This window comes from Clinocottus analis, unplaced genomic scaffold (genome assembly GCF_023055335.1).
Source record: "Clinocottus analis isolate CAN_PGR_092001 unplaced genomic scaffold, fCliAna1.0.p SCAF_14, whole genome shotgun sequence".
Classification (NCBI taxonomy): Eukaryota; Metazoa; Chordata; class Actinopteri; order Perciformes; family Cottidae; genus Clinocottus; species Clinocottus analis.
In genome coordinates this window covers 4,531,363-4,547,658 of record NW_027175865.1, presented here as the reverse complement: position 1 = coordinate 4,547,658, position 16,296 = coordinate 4,531,363, and the positions used below count along the sequence as shown (strand labels likewise).

Sequence of the window (16,296 nt, the reverse complement as noted above, 5' to 3'; positions counted from 1 at the left end):
GAAAAGGAAGTAAAAAGTAAGACGTCCCACTCGGCTAATTCTATTTACCTGAAAAAAAGTTAGATGGTCATAAAACGTTTCAATCATTAAAGACCTTTTTTATGTCACTTATTCATGGATGAAGTCCAAAGATTCGAATTTGTCAGAGGAGGAGCTACTTTCAGGATGTTATAATTAGCTTGTAATTATGATTATTGTTTTACCACGCTTTGTCTTTTGTGCATCTTCGTTATTAGTTTGTGGCTAGATCAAGAATAAAGTTGAACAATACTTTATAAATTCTCAATTTGTCAAAAATTCTCAATTTGTCAAAAATTCTCAATTTGTCAAAATAGTCATAACAATTGCAACTTATTTGACTCTTTTTATGATTTAATTTTTTTTTATTTATTTAAATATTTTTTTATGCGAGCTAAAATAAAATTAGAGACAAACATGAATGGAATGAATGATATGATGAAGATTAAAATGAAAAACGATGAACCACATAGTGATGACCAGGTAGAATCAGGGACTAAAATAATTGATTTTTCATAATTATATAACAGGTGGTGTGCCGTCTATTCCAGTCATGTTTTTTCTGTCCTAACTACATGGCCCTTAGACTAACGGTTATCCCTTTTACTAACGGCTATCTTACCAAGCGGTCAGTTAGGTTAACCAAGGTTCGCCAACCGTCAGTTAACAATCAGCCCGTCAGGAGATGTAGCGTAGACGTAGCGGCGGTTGCTCATCACAACATTGCGCGTTGAGTGAGCTTCGGGTTTGAAATGCACTGGAATAGTCTCACACCACCACAATAATGCGATATGTGCAGCTGCAATTAATAGTACTACATTGCAAAACCATTCACAGTCAGAGTTTCAGAGTTCAGGATTTAAAAGAAAAACTGTTTGATGTATTCTACAGCTCAAAGTAACTTCACAGAAATCATTCCCGCTTTTCAAAACGCTATATTTTTTAAAGTTATTGGCTTTAATTTGGCTGAAGCAGCTACCGCATGGACTTATGGGTAATATTAATGACCAATCAGGTTTGGGCTTTGTGTATGAAGAATTATCGCAACATATTCATGGACAAGTAACTTGAATCAGTAATGTACAGAGATTCATGAGATGGGCCACACATTAAATCACATTTCTTTCAACCACAGCTGCCACTACAGCGCTGTTTTGGTGCTGTTTACTATGAGCTTAGCGGTTAGCGCTAAATAAATGGAGATGGATTACTGCCGCGTTAGCTAGCTTCCGCCAGGTTAGCGGTTAGCAGTGAGTATATGGCATATTAGTGCTTAAAATAGTGTTTGACAGTCCCTGGGGTAGTTATAATCAGTCTGGTCTGCCTGACGGAGGACAGGCAGTGGAGGTTTGTCGTTGATATGTTAAAACTTCACTGAAATTGTCTAAAGTTATAATTAGACACGTTTATTATGACTGTGTTAACTAGCTGACATTCCTGCTGTTGACCTGTTTAGTCATTTGTTATTCTGCTCCTGCTGCTAAAGGACCTATAACACACCGCTGTTTGTTCAATGCACTGTTATTTTATATGATATATTATTAATAATACACATTAAAGAGAGAAAGAAAAAGAGAACTATCATGTGAAACTCGTCAGTCTATTCTTGTTCTTAGAAATGAAGGCTATTCCATGCCAGTAATTGCAAAGAAACTGAAAATTTGTCTGGGTGACCCCAAACTTTTGAACGGTGGTGTATGTTACGCACTGTCTATTTAATACACTGTTATTAAATATAACATATTATTTGTCATTATTATGAATATTCATGTGAACGAAAAATAATGAACCTGTTTTATTCATTTGAAAGTATGTCAACAGTTTAGTAGAGTTGTTATGACCTTGGAGAGTTTTCGTTTGAAGTAAATTGTCTGATAAAAACATTTTTTATTACAAACTGATAAAACACTGTAACTGTTCCTGTTTTATTATAAATCTCAAGCTCAAACAATAGCTGTAAGTGTCACACAATCTTCATCATCATCATGTGTGCTTTTGCCTTTTTAATTCATCCCCTACACAAATAGTTAGGTTAACCAAGGTTCGCCAACCGTCAGTTGTCTGGGTGACCCCAAACTATTATCATCCCTACACAAGTATGTGTAGGGATGATAATAGGACAATTTTAAAGATGATGCAGATGATTCTGTTATTGTCAGTCAGCTGTGAGTAAAACACCTTACAGAATAGCATTTAACAAAGCTTTATAAATCAGAATCAGCTTAAAATTAATGTATAAGTGATAGATTCAGTGTTTTCTCATGTGTGTACTTATTATAAAGTGTTACAAATGTGGTAAGTTGATAAAGCACAATTCATGTGCATGCAAAAGCAAGATAAATGGAAATAATGAAGGTGTTACAACTATATTTTATCACATAGCCAACTAGTAAAGTTGAAGCACATTTTATATACTTTATATACTGCTAGGTATCTTAACCCTATTGTAAGATATCGAAATATACTATTTGATTCATAGTTTGTAATACTTTTCTAAACCTAAAAATGAGCATACTTTATGTGTCAAATAAATGTAGTGGGTAGTATATTTGCATTGAAAAGGTACAACCTCAAAATTAAACCTACTCTGCGCTTGCGTTTTCCGCATTGTTACATTCTTACTCTCATGCTTTGTTTTGTTTTACAATCCAATCAGAGTGATTCCTCCTTCCACGAAAACAATCTTTGATAGCACGTGCAGGTGCGCATCCCTCTGCAGGTGCGCGCGTGTCGTCACTCCCTAGTTACAAGTTCCAGGAAGAAAAAGATTTCCAAACTTAGTTACCATGGCTGCCCTGACACGGCGGAGCTCATTTTAGACCCACTTTTAGCTTTTTGTAAGAAGGTTTTACGATAACTCAGAGCAAAAGGAAGCAGAGTTTTAGAAGTCGAGGAGGACAAAGGCGGAGGTCCGGTCGAGGAGGAGACATGGGGAAAAAACGGGAGACGAAGCAGGACTCCGAGTACGGTAAGTGGACATCACCCTCCAGCTCCTCACAGGGCTCACTGGTAGAAACAAAACATACGTTAAACTCACGTAAACGAACGTTGAGACTACATCTTTAAATCGAGATTTACACCAGATTAGTCCTCATTTAAATCCAGCAATACTCAGCGTCACTGTTTATGAGTAAAATAATGCCAAAGAGGCCACACGTCGGCCTGTCGATTGATGTTGTTGAGGGCCACCATTATCCTCAATGAACATGGTTTATTACCAATTTATTGAATTATGTCGTAACATATGTGTAGCTCAGCTAAAATATGCCAGACAGTTATCCGACGGAAGAGGAAATGTTTAAGATGAGTTGGAAGTTTTGAGTTGAAATCAATGGGATATTTTCTAATTAATACATAATTACGACATGACGCATGTGACAAGTAACGTTACACATTGATTTCTTTTAAGGGGTCACAAGTCAGAGAGGGTTGGGAAATGACCCACACTGTCGGTAGTTGCTGAAGACTCATTTTTTATCATCGTCTAATCAATTCATGGTTTTCTAGCTCAATGTAATCAATAAATCTTCCAACTTCTTTCTATTAATTAATTGTTTGCTCTACAACTGTCAATAAAATGGTTAAAAATGTTCATCACAACGTGACGTTTTGAAATAGTTTGGAGCAAGCAGTCCAAAAGCTACAGATATTCAATTGACAATAATATTTAAAAAAAACTGGGTGGGAATCCAAACCTATTCTTGCTTGAAAATAAACATATATTATCTTTTTGATAACCACAATAGTCGCAGATTGTTCTTCTGTTCATGAACTACTTGTGTCTGCTCAAATAGAGCTCAGTGTCTGAATAACTGTTGTTGTGATGGAGAAAACTGAAAGAAAAGTACAGTATCGTAAAAGACACGGACGAGAAAGTTTCATCTGCTGAAATATTTTTAAAAAACATTGTCATGTGTGCAGCAGATGTATGTTTCACTGTATCAAGTCTATTGACAGTCTGGGAGGTTTTGCAAAGATCACAGTAAACAAACGGTCCCTGAAAGTAAATATCCAACTTGATGTCTCATCAAATAGCTTATAACAACATCAAAGGACACGACTAGGTTACTAATCTTGGTGACACCGTCTGTTAACAAAAAAGCCTTAACACCATTCACTCATCACCTTTTCTAATTGTTATTCTACTTCATGCGAGTTCCCTACGGTCGTACCAGCCTTCATTAGGAAGTAGAACTCCTTCTGTTAAACTCAACAAAGACTGACTGTTATGGCCAATTTAAGTTTGGCCCTTTTATTGTACAACCTGTCTGGGCTTTGTTCTTGTTTAGAGCAGTTCCACATTTCGAATGCAACCTGTTTTCCTGTGACAGATGTGAAGACACTTTGTGTTTGGAAATGAGTGACTTGCGAGGGCTTGTTGCTGCAAATCGTTGACCATAAAGTTTGTTTTATGCTTGAGGCAATGAGGGGAAGAGACTTGCGTCTCATTTAAGATCACAAGCTAGTCAATGTCGCTAATGTATAAAGCTAAAGAGCTGGAGTGTCTATTTTTTGAAAGTTCATCACACATAAACAAAACATTCCTTCTGTATAATGTTTTGGTATTAGGTTTGAATTAAAAATGTATTGAATAAATATATATGTATATATTTTTCAAACTGATTGGCAAGCAGGAACTAAATTTGATTCATTAACAGACACCTGCAGACTCAGCAACTCTCTCCATGAGATGTGAAACTAAAATAAATCTGTATTTGGTGACTTATTAGTGGTTAATTGCTGAGTGACATTTGTTAAGCAAAACTACCAAACCTCCCTCCATCCATCCATCCATTTTCCGCCGCTTATCCGAGGTCGGGTCGCGGTGGCAGCACACCCAGCAGACCGACCCAGGCATCCCTCTCACCCGCAACATTTTCCAGCTCGTTCTGGGGGACCCCGAGACGTTCCCAGGCCAGCCGGGAGATATAATCCCTCCAGCGTGTCCTGGGTCTTCCCCGGGGCCTCTTCCCAGTTGGACGTGCCTGGAAAACCTCTAATGGGAGGCGTCCAGGAGGCATCCGGATTAGATGCCCGAACCACCTCAGCTGACTCCTTTCGATACGAAGGAGCAGCGGCTCGACTCCAAGCTCCCTCCTGATGTCCGAGCTCCTTACCCTATCTCTAAGGCTGAGCCCGGCCACCCTACGGAGGAAGCTCATTTCGGCCGCTTGTATCCGCGACCTCGTTCTTTCGGTCACGACCCAGAGTTCGTGACCATAGGTGAGGGTTGAAACATAGACCGACCAGTAAATAGAGAGCTTCGCCTTCCGACTCAGCTCCCTCTTCACCAAGACGGACCGGTACATCGCCTGTTTTACTGCTGCAGCCGCACCGATCCGCCTGTCGATCTCCCGCTCCACCTTACCCTCACTCGTGAACAAGACCCCGAGGTACCCTGTCCCGTCATATTTTTACACTTTTTTTTGTAGCGATGACTCTTTTACTTCTTTTCTTTTCCCCTTGGATATTCCCCTAGGATAGTTATTTGGTAGCAGGTTACCAATTAACCTGGTGGCTTGTATAAAAAACACACGTTACAATATTATGACCTCGTTATACAAGGTATATAAAATATCCTCATAGGTTGCCCCACGTGACGCATGTTTTGAGTCACTGTTGATTCACCGACGAGAACAAATTAAAATAAGAGAACCCTTCCCTCTTCAGTCAAGGTCAAGTGATGACCTTCTCTCAAAGCGTAGATTCAAAAAAGTCTAAAGGTTTAAAGCTTTTCTCCAGCGTTTTACGAGGGCATAAAAACTTAAATGTCTCATTTTACTGTTCCACAGAGTGTCAGTGACCCATTCACTCCAGACACAGTTGTATCCTAACAGAGCTGAAATCTGACACTTGGGGGCATGACAAAAGGCGGATGAACAGGTTTTTTGATGAGAACATTGTTCCTTTTATATTCACACATGAGGGCTTAGGAAATAGCACAGAGGCGTTGATGTGTATTGAGATGTGTGGAATGTCAAATTTATGGTTCTATGTGTGGCTGTCTATTGACCTGCACTTGATGTTTACATAAGATCCATAACAAATATTACACAAAGCAATGTAGTGGTTAACATTTAGTTAGAGAGCCCATCTTATGTTAGACGTGAAATTTCTGCTTCGCTGTACCTAGTTTTTTATTTATTTTCGTGGTCTCAGTGTCAAAGTTTGCAGAAGCCCCACTGTGAATGTGTGTTTGGGGCGACTGAGAAGCTACAAACCACCTGCATCCTGTATATTTGCATCTTGCTCGGCAGTCCTCGCACGAGAGGCTGCTCACTGTGTTCTCCATTCACCCCACTTCAAATTACCGCCAGTGCAGATCATTAAGCTCGAGCTAATAGAAGAATGATTACAGTGAGCTGCCCATCAAAATGTCCATACCTGCAGACCAATCAAATGTAGAGCGCATGTTAGTATTTGCGTGTATCCCATGGGAATCCAACACATAACCAAAGTAGCACCTGCACACGTTTTTTTCTTCAGGTTGTAAGTTCAGGCTCTAAGTCACAACACTTGAACAGTATCAGTTTTCCATTAGTGTTGGAACACAAAAAGGTATAAAAAAATGCAGTGTTGTCAATTGTTGTATTATCAGCCTTCCAAAAGGTGTCTGCATATGACACACTCCAAGCAGCCTGTTGTGTATTTCCTGCCCGACCGGATAATGCAACAGAGGCTGAGGAAGTCTGTCATTATAGGCAGACTTTCAGTTGGGATCTCCTCAAACAAGTTCTCTGATTGACAAACCCATTAAAATTATCAAACATCCACTCTTCCTCCTCCAAAAGACAGACTTTGAATTAAAATGATATTCAAATCGGCCTCAACTCCGATCCTCTCCTCTGCACTCTCTCATCACACGAAGGATCTAACGTGAACCAACTACTCCTTAGTTCATAGGGAAAGCAGCCTGTGAGCGACACCCATTTTATTTCATTGTTCGTTCCGGCTGGCCGTCTCTCCCTCTCCTTTTCCAGGAAACAACCATGAGACATTTCTTTCCTCTTCTTTTATTATAAATCACCTGTGAGTAACTATCCCATAAACATATAACACTCTTTCTCTTGTTTTAAAGTATTTCCTCAATCACTTGCACCGTAACTCATTAACTCTAAGAAAATGACCGTAAAAGACACGGACGAGAAAATGTTCACAGTAAGCACCGCACAAACTGAACAAAAAAATTACATTTTCTTACGCACACTAACTTCCCTATCCCATAGGTACAGCACTCAAGATTTAATCAGCAGTGCATTTCCTTGAGGGGGAATTGTAGATCAAGTGACATTACTAAAGCGAGATAAACTAACGTGTACTTAAGCTGAAACCAAACACACTGATTATGACGGTGTACTAGTCGGCGATTTATGTACTTTGTATAAAAGCCAATGTTGTTTTCTTTTCCCAGGAGAACCTGCTCACTTTGACTCAGCATTCAATGGACCCATGAAGAAAAGGTAAATCGGTCTCATGAACTACTGGCTGTTTTCCACCAACTAACTCCTTTTTAATCCCCAAATCCTCCACCGAGCTGTTTCTGTCTTTGCCAAGTTTCTGTTGACTGATAGAATCACATTTGTCACCCCCGAGGCCAACGTCAAAGCAACGCTCAGCCTGCTCACTTTAACCTGTTGCTGTCTCTCTTTTCTTCATCAGAAAATGCACTGATATAATCTTCTGTATCCTGTTCATGGCCGTCATCCTCGGCTACATAGTAGTCGGGATTTTAGGTGAGAGTAACCAAAAACAACCAACACGGGCCTGGGTGTCGTACCAACACCTCCTCTCTGGGCCATTCTTGTCCGTTCTGTTTGTTCAACAAACAGGTCCTATTTTTTTAGAAATAAGTTAGATCACTTCCTTGCTCAGAGTAATATGAGAAGTTGATACTTCTCTCTTGTGTCAATCCTTTGTATAGGAAACTAAGCTCAACACCAAAATTGAGAACAGGAGAAAATGAGCTAACGAAATTTACTGACAAACTCCAACGCTAACACTAACGCTCACAAATGAACACATTTTGATCTAGTTTGTTTTTATACATTACAGAAACTGAAGTGTAAAGACGACAGCTCGTGGTTTCACCACAATGACTTACTGGATGTAATAGCTTTAGATCCTAACTGGCAAAGTAACAAGGCTGTTACAACTGTCAAAGTTTCAAAATCTGGTTGCTCCATCAAAACATCAGAAATAGACCGTTTGTGTGTCTCTGACCTCACACTACGGCTAGCTCGACGCATCCAATGGATGCTTATCAGCATCACTGCCTCAAAAGATTTTGGATTTGGTTTCTTATATTAATCCCTTTTGTGCTGCATCATAACACAATGCTTTTTGTGTTTGTTGGTTTCCTCTCTTCCCTTACTCTGAATTCAACTATAGTGATTCTCAATACCTATACTTTGATTGATCATCATCAAAAATACATTATTGTTACGTATGAACAGCTGATTTCCATGTGAACATCCCGTCAGCGGCTTTGTATTGCCCCGTCATCAAACTCATTTCAACACTCCAACTCTCTCTCTTATCTAGAGTCAACACACGGGCCTGATAAGGAATGTGTCAGTGGCTGAGTGTGTCACGAATAATCATTTCTTTCTTCCAATGGAGACCGGTTAAAAACGTTGGTTAGCCAAGGTTAATTTGTTGGCGGACTGAAGTAGAGAAATGTACTGGCCAGTGTTGGTACAAAAGGGCTGCATTTATTCCTTTGTACTAGATATTCTACTAGGTATACAAGAAAGAGCTGTGTGCGCTTCGCTCAGATGAAGAAACAATAAAAGTTCATTGACATAATACATTTTGCTTTCGTCTACTACGACTTGTGCGATCAAACCAAACTTCGTAGGAGCAAAAGGGATGATCATCTAAACTCTAAAGTGCATCCTGTCAAATGTTTGTGGCCGCTTGTGATTGGGCTGAAATACTTCTTCCATTGTTGGTAATAATGCATTGATATAACTATCCCCCACTAAAACTCAATATCTCATTCAGTAATCACAATTTATGTTCCAGCAAATTCATCAGTCTTATCATTCCGAAAGTGTCCTTGCCTTCTTGGCCAGATCGTCATTATGAATGAGAATTAGCTCTTAATTGATTTATCTGGTTCCGTAAAGGTTAAAAAAAAAACAACTAAATATGTTGTGACCTAAATGGGACATTTTAACTCTATTTCCACTGCACATGCTTTTATAATTGTTAATATGTTAAAGGCATTAACATAAGTGATGATAAAGAATGATACAAAAAAATATTTGCAGTGTTGCCAAAACATCTTTAAAGTTTTTTATGACCGCAGGGAAAGTGCAGTTTTTGTGCCAATGCAGAATACTACAGTGCTGAACATAAAATGGACATAAGGTGATTTACTTTATTGTGTGTGTGTGTGTGTGTTTGTGTGTTTGTGTGTGTGTTTCCCATCAGCGTGGCTCTTTGGAGATCCAAGACATGTTCTTTATCCAAGAAACTCAACAGGATGGTTCTGTGGCAATGGACCAAATGAGTAATTCAATCTATCTTTCTCCTTTTTATATCATATCTATGTACTACATATCATGAATATGCATTTCCAAATCGACTCTTCCTGCCTTTTCTCCCTCAGACACCGACCCCAACTGTTGTACTTTGATATTCTCAAATGTGCCACATCTGTTAACATCATGGCAACAGCCCTCAATGGTTTTCAGTGTCCGACCACACAGGTAGAGAAGGCTGCTTGATTTCAGTTGTTTTAAAATCCACGGGTCTGCTGATCATACTTTTCCAGTGTACCAGAAATAATCATCTTTTTTTTGTTCCTTTCAGGTGTGCGTGGAAAACTGTCCCGATCAGTTTTGGGCTGTGGGAGCATCGTCATATCTCCCACTCGTGAAACCAGCAGACGTGTTCAAACAAAGCCTCTGCGTGCCGTCCTTAAACCTGAAAACCACCGACTTGGCACGTTTTGTTCTTATAATTCAATTTAGTTTATTTTATATAGCCCCAAATCACAAATACAAGAGGAAATATTGTCTTCCTTATAATCAGTAACACTTTGATCTATTCACAAGTAAGTTTTTAAGATGGCATGATAATGTTTTTTTTCCAGCCTGTTAAAGAAATTGTGGACAGGGAGCTGTGTCCTTTCTTCAGCATTCCCACGATATCTGGTAAGGGAAACATATACATTATATGCATATACATTGGTTGATGATTTGTTATCCTAAGTATATTAGAGAACTTTTGTAATGAAGTGTAATTGAACTAATTTCAAGCTGATTTCCTTTTCTCCATCGTCAGTGCTGGGTAGATGTTTGCCCGACATCATGGCACTGGGGAAGATCCCATCAGAATTTGCCAATATTCCTGGATTACCATCCTCAGTGAATGACACGGTCAACCAAATCAAGAACGGCACTGGGTAAGCTATAGCACCTGCTCTTGAATCATATGAAGAGACACACACACACACACACACACACACACACACACACACACACACACACACACATATACACATACACATACTCTCTTTCTCTCTCTCTTTAGTAACTCTGTTTCTCTCTCTCCTCCTCCTCATCACCAGCTCAGGGTAAATGGTTACATGAGTTTTTGTGTTGATCTTTAGTGTAGCAGCTGGTAGTAGTTGCTCTTGTTGCCTTAGTTGCCACGTAAAATGCTCTCTTGGGACATGCAGTGTCTTGTGTTATCGCTCACTTTTTAAAATCTTTTTATCTTTACCACACTACTCTAGCCTTTACCACTACATTGTTTTTTGTAGTTTCCAACAGGAGCTGCAGATGTGTTCTGAAGCTGTTTTCATTGTTTGTCCGTTTTCTGTCACCAACGCAGATTGCCCTTGTTTTTGTCTTCAATAGGGACGTTGTGAATGGCTTCAATGCCAGGGAGATTGGTGTCCGCATCTTTGAGGATTTTGCAACGTCATGGCCGTGGATCCTTGTGTGAGTTGCCTTGATGAACTCCACCATACACACGCACGCACGCACGCACACACACGCACACACACACACACACACACACACACACACACACACACACACACTGCCACCTATTGGCAGAAATACAGAAAGAATTTATTCTTGAGATTATTGTGAACTTTTGATGCAATCCAATAAGTATTATATATGTCTTACAAGTTCATCTTTTTGATAATCAACCTTCAAAAATAAATAAATCCTATTCTTGTTTGTTTTCTGTCTAAATGTTTCATCTCCCCTCTCAGTGCTCTGCTAATAGCCATGGTGGTCAGTATGATGTTCCTGTTGCTGTTGAGATTCACCGCTCCAGTGATGGTGTGGGTGCTCATCATAGGAGTCCTGGGTACTGGGGCATATGGTAAAAACACAAACCATAGCAGTTTTCAGCTAAAAGTAGATATTTTTGGGGTGGCAAACAGATTTGGCACCAAAAATATAGATATCGAAAGAAATATTAATATTTATACAATTTCCTTCCATTCCTTTATGCTTTGATATTCACGTGTTTAACCTCAGTTACGAAGACGTGAAGGTCAAAAGTTACCCGTTTTATACTGGTCCTGAACACAAAGTCAATAAGGACAGCTTATTTGTTATCAGAAAATGATACGTTCCTCTAAAAGTAGCCTGTGAGTTGTTGGAATGTTTCTCTCACAGGTATATGGCACTGCTACTGGGAATATATTAACTACAAGCAAAAGTCTGCCTCCATCACGGACATTGGTTTCACCACCAACTTCAACGTTTACCTGCAAGTCCAAGAGACCTGGCTGGCTTTCTGTGAGTCACAAACATCACAATTGGGTGATAAAACAAGTCTTTGTACTTTAGTTTTTAGTGGCAATGCAAATACATGCGTCAAAACATGTATTGGCCATGTTTTGACATTGCAGCTTTTACTCAGGCAAATACCAGTACAAAGGAAATGAGAGGTATAAAAGGGAGATAACTAATAGCATCATAAATACTGAACCACATCCAAATATAGATGCAATAAAACCCTTCTTGGTTTACGCACTAGTCGCAGGTCTTGTTTTTAACACCAATTGAATTATAACATTGTGTAATGCGTCTGATAAATGATAACACTGATTTAAGGGCTATTGCTCACCAGAACATGTAGATTCATGTTGGATATTTGTCATTCTTAAGTCGCAGGTTTTTCCAAACATTAATCACTTTAATCACTTTGGCCAGTTTCATCACGTTCAACTGGTGCAATATAAATACATTAAATACTTTATTTATATACTTTTTATTTCACCTGTATATTTAATATTGCTATTGTATTATCCCCCCCCCCCCCTCCCCCGACCCCTCCCTCTTAGTGATCATCATATCTGTGGTAGAGGGTATGATCTTCCTGACCATCATCTTCTTGCGGACAAGGATCCTCATAGCCCTCGCTCTAATCCAGGAGTCCAGCAAGTTAGTCCTGATGTCATACATTACATCTCATTCATGACATCACCGAATACAAACCCACGCCTGTTCCTTATCTTAAAGGGAATTCATTTACAGCTTTATCTAATCCATGTTTAGTTTATTATTATCATCCTTTTTTTAATCTTTCCTTGAAGAGTGCATATGGCCTTGGCATAACCTTGTGGTGTGTGTGTTCGTATACCACAGAGCAATCAGTCACATGATGTCCTCTATGCTGTACCCTTTGATCACCTTTGTTCTCCTGGTGGTGTGTGTCGCCTACTGGGGCACCACTGCGTTGTATCCTTTCATGTATGCCCGTGCGTATGTGTCTGCATGCATGTTGTTAACTACACATTGCATTTTTAGATTATAGTGAGAATGTTTATGAGATGACTGTCACCCACTGTGTGTTTATTTATTTACTCTACGATCCCTTCTACCGGCCAGAGAATCTGTTCTTTGCTTAAACTGATGATTGTAGATATTTGGCCACTTCGGGAGACCCAATCTACAAAATAGTGGCTCTGAACTCCATGGTTGATGACTGCAAGAGTATCAATGGCACTGTGGATTGTGACCCTCAGGTGAGTGGGCAGGATCGGACCCAGTGTGTATAAACACTGTGACCTGCAGTGGAAACACCTCACACATTTTCCATTTGGTTGAATAAGTCAGTAGAAGGAATTGGCTGGCTGTCAGCTTTAAAATCACCAGTTACACAACTATAATATACCTATATCAAAAATGTTTCCCCTGTACAACTAAAATACCAGCCATCTAGAAAAGGTAAATATAACACATTCAATCACCAGAAACATGGTCTGATATGATAAAACGTCATACTATTGATGCTCAGACGCATCGTTCATACTCCTCGACCCGCACTGCCCCTTCTCACTTTCTGGTTCGTCCATTCTCCCGTCTCCCCCTCTCAGAATTTCAACTCGTCTGACTACCCAGGCTGCCCCTCAACCAACTGCATCTTCATCAAATACAACAATGAGGGTGCGCTCCAGAGGAACCTCTTCAACCTACAGCTATACAACGCCGTGGCTTTCCTCTGGTGTGTCAACTTCGTCATCGCCTTGGGGCAGTGTACGCTGGCGGGTGCCTTTGCCTCCTACTACTGGGCCTTCACCAAACCAGATGACATCCCCATGTTTCCACTGAGCGCTAGCTTTATACGCTCACTCAGGTAGGTTAATGAGCTGATACAGTGGTTAAACTCCTGCAAGAACACATGCATCCATCAATGTCAAAAATGTCCCAAAAAACTGAATTCTGCATTCCCAAAGTGTCGTCCAGTAATTCTACTGACACGATCACATTATATCCCACAGAGGATTGTGGAGAAGGCAAGCTTTTTTTATTTTACCTTAAAGTTAATATTATATTACATCACAGGACATACTGGCGGACTGCAGTTCGAGGACGCATTAGAACTGCACATAACCGTTAAGGGAAGCAGACTTCTGCCTGGCCGTCAGACTTAATCGTTTTGTTCATTTCAGGTACCATGTTGGCTCCTTGGCGTTTGGTGCTTTGATCCTGACCATAGTGCAGATAGCCAGGATAATTCTGGAGTACATTGACCACAAAACGAGAGGTACGGCTGACATACTTTCATCTTATATTCAGTGTCTGTGTTACTTTAATGAATACTGAACATATTCTAACTGCTCAGTTTATTTTTGTGCTTCTGTTTGAATAACTCCTAATCTTGGCAATACATCAAAGTGCACTTTATTCAGTGCAATATTTAGTCTTTGTGGTATAATAAATAAATCCTATGACATATTTCACTATCCAGCACACTATTTGGAGTTTTTCAGACAAACTGAAGGGCGGAGTGTTGCTTGATGGGAATGTATTAAAGTTAATGGCGTTCAACAAATGACGGGCTACTGAACATGTTTTGGTTGTCTGTCTCCAGGGGCGCAGAATCAATTTGCACGTTTCATCTTGTGCTGCTTGAAGTGCTGCTTCTGGTGTCTGGAGAAGTTCATCAAGTTCCTTAACAGGAACGCGTATATCATGGTAAGCAAAACATTATTTCACAGCTCTTGATCCCTTCCATTTTAATTGTTACTATTGTTATGTAGCTATTCATGAAACTATTTAAAGGGGAAACAAACATGCTTTGCAAAAGATGAAATTGGGCTTTTTCTAGTGAATATTTAACCATTTTGTTTTCTCAACAGATTGCAATTTATGGGAAAAACTTCTGCGTCTCAGCCAAAAATGCTTTCCTGCTGCTCATGAGAAATGTAGTGAGGTCTGTGGTGAAGTCTTGTGTTTTCAAAGCCAGCTGGCTCTATTTCTGTCTGACCTGGTCACAACAATGAAGACATTTGAAAGCGTTTGAGCGACTCTACTTCCCCGACTCTGTGTGTCCCCTTCAGGGTCGTGGTGCTCGATAAAGTGACAGACCTGCTGCTGCTTTTCGGCAAGCTCCTGGTGGTCGCAGGAGTAGGTAAGGATGACGCCCTGAGCTGTGTTCAGAGCGGTCCTGATGGAAGGCGGCATGGAGAGCAATCCGTCAGGGAGGTCGTCACAATACTGTTTAAATTTGGGAATTACTGCTCACATTTTTACAGTCAATACAGTTAAGCCCAATGAGCATGTCGATGAAAGCATCAGGAAAGAGAGGAGACGCTGAAATCTTAATCTTGTTTCAGGCATATTGGCCTTCTTCTTCTTCTCTGGACGGTTATTGCTACCGGGCGACACCTTCCGCAGTGAAACCCTCAACTACTACTGGATGCCAATTATTGTAAGTCACCGATGGTTCTTCTCCATTTTTAGTAGTAATCACAGTTTGTTCTTTGTCTCATCCTTTTTCTCCACATCTGTTTTCCGATGTTTTGTAGACTGTGGTGTTTGGCAGCTACCTCATAGCTCATGGATTCTTCAGTGTGTACAGCATGTGTGTGGACACACTCTTCCTCTGCTTCTGTGAGTACATGTTTAGTCTACTGAGCGTGGCCCATTCAAGCTATAGAAATACTACCAACACGAGGAGCAGATTTTTGAACACGCAAATATACTCTGTTAGTTAATTTTGAACATTTAAAGCTAAGACGCTACTACACACCTAACTTGGATAGTTTGGTTTTTAATAAAACAACAAAACAGACAGAAACAATAACATATTGTCTGTTTTCATCATGACACTGAATGTGTCTCTCTCACAGTGGAGGACTTGGAGCGTAACGATGGATCTCAGCAGAGGCCGTACTTTATGTCCAAAAACCTCATGAAGATCCTCAGCAAATCCAACAAAACACCAAAAAAGGGTAGAGGGAAGGACTGAACATCCTTTTACGCCTTTGAATAAACGCTACATTTCCATATTTTTTCGACCCTTTTAACACTCCAAACAAGTTATTTGCTAATTTTGCACTATTGAATTCTTAAATTGTTATTGTTTTTGTTCAGTATGTGCATTTAGTATTTATGGCTGAACATGAAAGAATGAATGTGCATGTAGGTAATGTGACATTTTAAGCTGCAAGGTGTCTTGCTTGACTTTACATTTGTTAAAAATATGTTTTTATTTGGCATTTTATCTTTTGATTAATCTCAAAGTCCTAAAATATTTCTTCAGTTATTTTAAACAATGTTTGTGGCTTTTGTTTTCCTCTTTCAAGATGTAATTTATATCAGTTGCAAAAACAAAGTTCTGAATAAGTTCTGTAATGTATTGTTGTACACATAAAAGATTGTTTTAAAAATACAAAACATTTTTATGACCAATGTTATTGATCAACAAAATTATGAACATCAATGTAAAGGACACAGCCGTTAACTACTTTTGGTTGATATTATCATTTTCCAATCTTTGGGTTTTTGTTTATCTATT

At 39.6% G+C, this 16,296-nt stretch overlaps 1 protein-coding gene across 1 annotated transcript; it reads left to right on the top strand.

Moving 5' to 3' along the window:
- Positions 1-2,772: 2,772 nt before the first annotated feature.
- Positions 2,773-15,787, top strand: slc44a4 (solute carrier family 44 member 4). Its single transcript, XM_068576400.1, has 22 exons — positions 2,773-2,986; positions 7,430-7,478; positions 7,678-7,751; positions 9,454-9,532; positions 9,632-9,731; positions 9,835-9,966; positions 10,118-10,178; positions 10,309-10,429; positions 10,887-10,970; positions 11,252-11,364; positions 11,664-11,786; positions 12,335-12,434; positions 12,639-12,731; positions 12,916-13,018; positions 13,370-13,629; positions 13,946-14,040; positions 14,368-14,471; positions 14,636-14,709; positions 14,837-14,907; positions 15,113-15,207; positions 15,305-15,389; positions 15,629-15,787. The coding sequence occupies exons 1-22, from the start codon at positions 2,947-2,949 to the stop codon at positions 15,745-15,747; spliced, it is 2,175 nt and encodes a 724-aa protein (XP_068432501.1). The 5' UTR covers positions 2,773-2,946; the 3' UTR covers positions 15,748-15,787.
- Positions 15,788-16,296: the final 509 nt, after the last annotated feature.

What these genes read in the sequence shown, in the direction of transcription:
- slc44a4 (XM_068576400.1), top strand. Translation starts at nt 2,947, where the DNA reads ATGGGGAAAAAACGGGAGACGAAGCAGGACTCCGAGTACG. An exon ending in TTCAGTGTCCGACCACACAG is followed by an intron (nt 9,732 to 9,834) that starts GTAGAGAAGGCT and finishes TGTTCCTTTCAG; the next exon opens with GTGTGCGTGGAAAACTGTCC. An exon ending in CTAATCCAGGAGTCCAGCAA is followed by an intron (nt 12,435 to 12,638) that starts GTTAGTCCTGAT and finishes CGTATACCACAG; the next exon opens with AGCAATCAGTCACATGATGT.